The 7,933-nt window shown below is 62.0% G+C and overlaps 1 protein-coding gene across 1 annotated transcript in view; it reads right to left on the reverse strand.

The window, feature by feature from the left end:
• The window catches only part of DHRS3 (dehydrogenase/reductase 3), a 31,807-nt gene extending 24,120 nt beyond the window's left edge, over window positions 1-7,687 (reverse strand). The window contains exon 1 of the mRNA XM_062190462.1: window positions 6,179-7,687. Within this exon, the coding sequence (XP_062046446.1) occupies window positions 6,179-6,373 (195 nt within the window). The 5' untranslated portion in view covers window positions 6,374-7,687. The remainder of the gene's footprint in view (window positions 1-6,178) is intronic.
• Between the last annotated feature and the right edge of the window lie 246 nt (window positions 7,688-7,933).

Raw genomic sequence — 7,933 nt, forward strand, 5'->3', positions numbered from 1 at the left:
TGCCGTTGGTTCACCCTCCAATGGCCGCCGCGAAGGCAGGAGCCAGGTGCTTCTCCTGGTCTCCCATGGGGTGCAGGGCCCAAGCACTTGGGCCATCCTCCACTGCATTCCCGGGCCATAGCAGAGAGCTGGCCTGGAAGAGGGGCAACTGGGACAGAATCCAGCGCCAGGAAAGGGGTCTTTTAACCTTTTAAAAATAACTTATTTACTTGGAAGGCAGAATGAGAGAGAGGGAGAGACAGGGAGAGATCTTCCATCCCTAAGTGGTGGCAATGGCCAGGACTGAGTCACGCTGAAGCCAGACGCTAGAATTTTCTTCCAGGGCTCCCACATGGGTGACAGTGGCCCAAGCTCTTGGGCCACCTTCTGTTGCTTTTCCCAGGCACGTCAGCAGGGAGCTGGACCGGAAGTGGATCACCCAGGACTTGAACTGGCGTCCATACGTGATGCCAGCATTGCGGGAAGAGGCTTTACGTGCTCTACTATTAACTGTTGGCCAGTGGGTGCTGGTGTCCTCTCCTCCCGCCCCTGCCTGGCCCACTGGTGACAGTGACTCCCGGAACCTAAGGGGAGGAAGGGACCCGGGAGGTCGTCCCGATCCTAGCCTCCCGGATGCAGGAACTGACACACTTAAAGAGCAGCCGTTCATTTGCAGAAAGCTCCAAAGGGCAGGAAGTTGGCCCTGTTGCAAGGTCTGGGTCTACACTGCCAAGGCCTGCAGAACTTTCTGGAACAGGTCCCATGCCACTGTGGCACTGGGAGGCGGCTTCTACCATCTCCTGTCTCTTAGGCAGCCAGCAGAACTCCTGCGTACCTGCAACCCGACCCAGGTCCCAGCGTCCAGTCCTGGCCTGCAGAGCCCGCTCCCTGGACACTGCCAGAGCTCGAGGACCCTCTTAGGGTGGTGACCACAGATCAGCAAAGCACCGCCGAGGTCACGCGCGCTGCACTCAGAGCCGCTGGCTGGGGTCAAGTCGTCCTCCCGAAGAGTCAGGCTTTTCCCCGTGTGCAGATGGTCGGAGCTCCAGGGAGACCAAGAGCCCGCACGGAGAGCAGCTCACTCCGCGGGCCCCAGCCAGCCGAGCGTAGCTGCTCAGAGCCGCGGCACCCCCGAGCTGACCCTGGTTCCTCGCCCGAGTTATCCACCAGGACAGAGCAGAGCGCTGAGGTCGTCTGGGTGCCCGTGACTGCCCCCTGCCTGCCTGGAGTCCCACTCACCCCCACGCAAGACCCGCAAGGAGCGCACAGCATCTTCTAAAGGCCAGCGCCACGCCGAGCAGCGTGCCACGTCCTCTGTCACAGCAGCCGGGAAGTCCCGCCGCGACTTAGGTTGGCTGATGTCACCTCTCCGCTCAGAATCCTCCAACACCTCCCAGAGTCAAAGCCAAGGCCGGCCCTGGGGTCCGCGCTGGAAACCCCAGCTCCTCTCCAGTCCCCTCCCACACTCTGTCCGGCCACAGGGGCTGCCTGCGGTTCCTCCTGTGGCTCTCGACTCCCACCCCACCCCCCCCATTCTGTCCTTGACTGCCATCGAATGATGGATCTGCTCTGAGTATCAGTCATTAGCTCCTGGTCTCGTGGGCGTGTCAGCTCCCCGAGGGGTGTTTTTCCTCTGCTTTGCTCCCTGTTGTATCCCTGAAGCCCAGAGCAGCACCTGGCACATAGTAGGTGCTCAGTGAATGAGTCCAGTGCAGGAACAAGTGAACGTATGACTTCCCGCCCACCACTTCTGTGAACCTACTCCAGTGCGGCCGCAGCAGCAGATACGCCCATACTGGAGCAGGTGTGCGTCCGGAACCACTTCCTTCCTGTCCCCGGCTGCCGCTGCCCGTGATTTCCGCAGCACTTCTGATCACATCGGGAACGTTCCGGTACCTTGGGCCAGGTTTCCTGAAGGCAGCAATGACAGGGTTTTCACCCCACGCTGTGGGTGTGGTGCCCCCATCCGAGCAGGAGTCTGCTGGGTTGGGAACCCCTGCTGCACTGACACTCAAAATGACACAGGAGTTTGGTGGCTGCGGCAGCTGGGGACAAAGTCTTTAGGGATGAGTGACAGTGACCGACAAGCACGTCCAATCACGGCTATGCTCAAATATGGCCAAGGTCACCTGCTCTGTGTGGATGCCCTCAGGATGGAACTGCTGCACGGAGCCAGCACTGGTAAGCTGCCACTTGCACACTGCCACCCGTATCAGAGCAGTGGCTGGAGTCCCGGCTGCTCCGCTTCTCATCCAGCTCCCTGCTAAGGCACCTGGGAGAGCAGCAGATGATGGCCCAGATACCTGGGCCCCTGCCACCCACGTGGGAGACCTGGATGAGGCTCCTGGCTTTGGCATGGCCCAGTTCTGGCCATTGCGGCCACTTGGAAAATGAACCAGTGAATGCAAAATCTCTGTAAGTCCGCCTTTCAAATAAATAAATCCAAAAGAGAGAAAGAGAGAGACAAACAGCTCATAAAGACTTAATAGTGAGGCCAGAAATAAATGCATTCAGGTCTGAAAAGATGCAGCTCAGAAGAACTTGGGGGTCTAAAGGAATCAGGCGGGGAACAGGACTGTGGATGTCCGATGGGGCCGGGGCCGACATTGGCCGACATCTCTTTCCCCTGGAGGCCCTCATCCTCCTCGCCGCCCCCACCCCCCAATCTTGGCAACCTGGGCCTGGCCTGGGTAACTGATCCACAGGATGAGAATTTGAGCGGACAGGGATCTTAGCAGCCCTTGTGTCCCCCCCCCAACTCCCCACACAGGTGTGCTTCTCACTGCGACCCCAGAAGTAGGGACTTTTCCGGGGTCACGAACCCGCCTCAGGCCCAAGGTGAACAAGGGTGCAGGGGGCGTGGCCCCAGATGTGGACACCTTTGTTCCCCAAGGCAAAGGGAAGCCAGAGGAAGGTGTTTGTCTATTCAGAGACAGCCTGAATTGTAAAGCCCATTGTCCGAAACCAAGGACTGATGCTCCAGGCTCCTAGATGGCTGGGAGCCCAGGTGGCCTCTGTCCTGGGTCCAGGCTGCACTCAGTGTGACGGGGACACGGGCAGGACCATGCTCTCATGTCAATTATCGAATGAGCCTGCTGTGGCCTGGCAACCTCAGGTCCTCCAAGATGGCCTGCTGGACAGACCCCCTCCCTTTCCTATTCCCACCATAACTGAGCCGGCGACTCCGCGTCTGAGCCCACACCAAAACTTCTTCCTTCTCTGCCTGTGGCTCTCCTCTGACCCCACCCGGGGCAGTCTCTGATCAGGTGGCTCCTCACACCCGGCTTGTCCTGCTCACCTTCCTGCTGGTTGAAACCCTTGACCTTCAAGGCTCACTGGACTGCCACTTCCTTCAGGAAGCCTTCCCGGATGGATCCCTTGTCACAAAGTAACCGCTCCACTGCGCCCCCACCCGGCCCTGCCCCACTGCCTGTCAAGTCCTCCTCTAACTTCAGGAGGTGGCCTTTTTTGGAAACAGGCTCTTCAAGGATCATGAGATGAGATTCCTCCGGGATGTGGTATGAGCCCCGAGCCCAGTGACCGGTGTCCTAATAGAGAAAGGACACAGGGACCCCCAGAGGCGGCCCCGCGAAGATGGGGGCAGGCACCAGAGGACCTCAGCAGCCAGCAGCCAAGGAGCATGTGCAGCCCTCCAGGCGGGAAGAGGCAGGGAGGCCCCCCCATCCTGAAGCGGGGCCGTATCTCCCACCCCGGCCCGTATCTACCACCCCGGCCCGTGCTCAGGATGTGGGCTCTTGTCCAGCCACTGGCCCCGATCCTGGACCCAAGGCAAAAGAATCACCGTGAATGCTTCCAAACTAACAGCTCCAAGCCATACCCAACACAGACTGTTGAGGATGGCAGGGCACCCGCCGGGGGCAGCTTGGGCTCCGTGAATGCTCTCACGGGAGGAACCCAGGAGGGCACTGAAAATAACCAAGGGCCCAGCACCTCGGAGACCCTGCGATGGGCCCCGCCTCAGTTTACCTAAATGCACCTGCAGAAGGAGAGAGGTTTCATGAACTTTCACGCTCCAGGAACCTCTGTGTCCCTTTAAGAAAAGCCCTTATTTGAGTTAGCTCTGTGGCCTAAGGCGCACTGCCACCCACAAACGTTGCCAAACCTTATCTAACTCAAGGTCACCACGGGAAACTGTCACTACCTGTTGGAATGAGCTGGCCGTGTGCAAACACCAGTGCACCTTTCACCCCAGAGCCCAGGCCGGGAAGCTCTTGGCAGGCCCTCCCATGCCCCTGGGCCACCCTCAGCCTCTCATCCCCTCCCTCCACAACTCTTGCCCCTCTGTCCCCAAGCCTGGGAGTCGTCTCAAAGTCCCAAAGTCCTCTTGCTGGCCCCAGAGCGACTCAGGCAAGCAGCAGCTACTCCAAATTCCCCTCCGTGACAGCAGGCGGAGCTCATGAAAGAGTAGCTGCAGTAATTGGTCAGATAATTACGAGTTATAGGGCGCGCTGGGGTCATCCTGCCTGGCTGGATGACTGAAGCCGGCGGGACCGCACTGGAGGCTCCCCAGGGCCTTGGGGGTCCTGCTTTGGGGGACGCTGCCACTACTTGCTGGCGCAGGCTCATTTCCGGAATGAGGGTGCTCCCTGGGCTAGGTGGGGCCCTGGTTCCCGGGGCAGGAACTCGTGGGCTGCACTCTGCACAGGATACCCACCCCACCCCCCAGAGCCATCAACTCCTTTCAATTTAGGACTGTTTATAGTCGGTCAAGTTTTTCCAGATTGACTAAGAGTTCCTCCTAAGCCTACTGCAGTCAGTTACAAGAGCAGTAAAAGACCCAGGACTTGAGCCAGCTGGAAGAGTCGGCAAAACGTCTCTGGGGGAGGCAGACCGCTAAGGAAGGACAATCACACGCCGGCGTCCCAAACAATCCCTCCCCAGGACGGCCCCCTCTGCCCTCCGGCTGCCCCTCCGCGGGGCGACACGGCGCTCACTTCCCCTCGCCCGGGGCGACCAAGGGTTAAAAACACTTCCGAGCTCCCCTTCCAACGGCAAGGCCAAGCAGCTGTCCAAGCCACCCAAGGAGAAGAGGGAGTCCCGGCCTGCTGGCCGGCCCGGCTAGGAAAGAGTTAATCGGCAATCGGCTCGGGCTGATAGCTCCGGCTCCAAAGTCCGGCCCCAGCCCGAGCCACCCCGGAGGGCTTGTAAATCTCGGGGCAGTATTTAACAGAACAAAAGCAACCTGGAATTACATGCAGGTTTGGTTTTCTACAGTACACATTTACTTAATCCCCAAGGTATGTGGCTCCGTGTCAGATCAGCTGGCTTCACCGGCCGCTGCGCCCTCCTCCTTTGCAACAGTTTGGGTTTCAGACTAATTCTCTGTTTTCCCTCTTCCTCTTCACGGGGCCGGCTGGAGACGGCCTGGCCTGCCGGCCTCAAATCCCTCTCTCCATCGCTCTTGTCACCGAGTGAGTCAGCCGGCCCGAGCTGGGTGACAGCAGGCTGGCCCATCCCACGGTCGCGCACCAGGTCTCCCAAAGCTGGTGCCGGAGGTGTGGGGACCAGGGAAATGCAGAGGCAGGGCCACCTCCCCACAGGAGGGGGAGGGACCCCCTGCTGGGGCTGCCCTGGGGAGGGGACAGGCTTGGAGGTGAGAAGCAGAGCCGGCTGCTCCCGATCCTGGACACCTGGGCCTCCCAAGGGCCCGCCAGCCAGGCTAGACCTTCCAACAAGACTCTCCCCTCTCCCAAGCAGGCGCAGGAGTGCCCGCCCTCATGGGTCTTCGGCGCTGCAGCCGCCCAGGTTGGAGCTGGCGATCGGGTTGCCAAGGAAAATACCCAGCCCCAGCTAGCAGGCGGCTCCCAGCTCCACCAAGGCGCGCACACGCCTTACCCTCACCAGGGTGGCTGGGTGGGGGCTGCAACACCTTCCCCAAGGAGAGCGAGGGGTGCGTCCCCTAAGCTTGAGGATGGGGGTGGACAGCCCCCAACGAGCGGCTCAGCTCCGGACTTGCCAGGAAAAAAAAAAAAAAAAAAAAGCCCGGCGCCCGGGGAGTGTCCAAGGTGAGCCGCGCCAGCTCGGAGCTCGCGGGGGGCGCAGGAGAGCGCGGGGGCCGGCGCCTCTCGGCTCCCAGGCGCGGATCCAGCCGCGGCAGCAGGTGGCCGCCCCCCGAGCCCGAGCCCCGGGGGTCCCCTCTCGCTCAGCCCCCATCCCCCTCCCCGGGGGGGCCGCCTACCTTCTTGGCGCCGCGCTCCGCGAACTCGCGAGCGAGCTGGCGCCCGATGCCTCTGCCACCGCCGGTGATGAGCACGCTCTCCCGAGACAGGTCCCGCAGCCTGGCGGGCAGCAGCAGCCCCACGGCCGCCTTCGCCACCAGGTAGACCATCTGCAGAGGGAACACGACCAGCGCGCCCAGCCATCTCCACACCATCCTGTGCGCCACGGCGCCGGGCGGGGGGGCGAAACTCCCCGGCCCGAGCAGAACAGGAATTAAAAAAAAAAAAAAAAAAGTGCGCCAACAGCAATCAATAAACCGAGTAAAGACGAGCGAGGCGTCCCACCTGGGCGCTCCGGCGAGCACCTCTTCCCAGCCAAATGCAAAGCACCGGGCGCGCGCGCGAGAAAATAAAAATAAAAATACAATAAAATTTTTTTAAAAACCCAGCGAAAAAGCAGAACAGAACAAGTCCTCGGGAGCAGAAGCAGCGTCTCGGAGGCTGGGGCGGCGAGCGCGGCGGCGGGGAGCCGGCGGGGGCGGGGGGTATAAAGTTCGAACCAGAAGTTTCTGGCCCGGCAGCCGCCTCGGCGGGGCGCTCTCAGGTGGTGTTCACAGCTACCAGCAGGGGCAGGGGGAAAAAAAAAAAAAAAAAAGGCACCAACCACACGCGCGCACCCGGCTCCAGCCCGGCGGTTTCAAAGTGCAAGATTTAAAAAAAAAAAAAAAAAAAAAAAAAAAAAAAAAGCTGTCTCCCCACTTGCGGCGCGTCTGCCCCTTCCCCGGGAAAAACAAAAGTGCAGGGCTGGGAGGGGGCGTGCGAGCAGCGCCGGGCTCCAGCCCGCGCGCGTCTCCCGGCCCGGGGCTATTCTGCGGCTCAGGAAACCGCTCCAACGCAGCCCGAGTGCCAGCCGCGCGCGGCAGGAGCCGGGGGTCCCGGTGTCAGTTTCTCCCGGCGCGGGGCTCGCCCTCGCGCGCGCTCGCTCCCCGCGGCTGCCTCGCTCGCTCTCCCCCAGCGCAGGCTGGGAGTTGCCGCCCGATCCGGCTGCCTCGCTCTCCCCGGGAGCATTGACTGCCTTCTTTTTGTCCTTTCCAACTTGGAGAGGGCCGGGGTGCGGAGCGCGCGGGGATCGGGCGCCCTGCTCTACGCCTCCTTAGCCATTCGCTCCCCAGGCAGCCGCGGCGCGGAGCGAGAGGGCGGCCCCTTCACCCCCCCCCCCATTTTTTTAATACCCCATTAAGTCTGATTGACAGTTAAAGTTGTTCGCAGGCCTCACTACCGTTCCTCTGAGTGGCTGCCGCGGCCTCCCCTCCCCCTGCGCCGTCGCGGGGCGCGCGCCTGGGCGCGCACACGGGCTCGCCGCGACTCGCGCTCGCCCGGGACCGGCTCCCCTCTCTGCAAGCCGGGGCTTGCCGCCCGTGGCCCCGAGGGCTCGCAGCTGGCACTCGAACACGCCGGAGCCGACTCCGGCGAGCCGGCTCCCTGCCCGAGACATTCCTGCCTGCCCGGGCCAGGTGACCACCCCTGCGCGCGGGGCAGGCCTCGACGCAGCCGGGTCGCCCAGGGTTTACTGGGAGGCGTTTGGTCATCCCCTGCCTGAAGGTGGGAGCAGGAAGCCACGCCCCCACCTCGGCCCCGCCCCGCCCCGCCGAAGCCCGGAAGGCTTCAGTCTCCCACGAAGGGGTCCCTTCTCGGGCTGATCCGAGCGCCCCTCCCGTAGTCGGGGGCCGGGGCCGGGGCTGGTGGCCGGGCAGCTGAGTTTTGCTCTGGGAGTG

This window comes from Lepus europaeus, chromosome 5 (genome assembly GCF_033115175.1).
Source record: "Lepus europaeus isolate LE1 chromosome 5, mLepTim1.pri, whole genome shotgun sequence".
Taxonomy (NCBI): domain Eukaryota; kingdom Metazoa; phylum Chordata; class Mammalia; order Lagomorpha; family Leporidae; genus Lepus; species Lepus europaeus.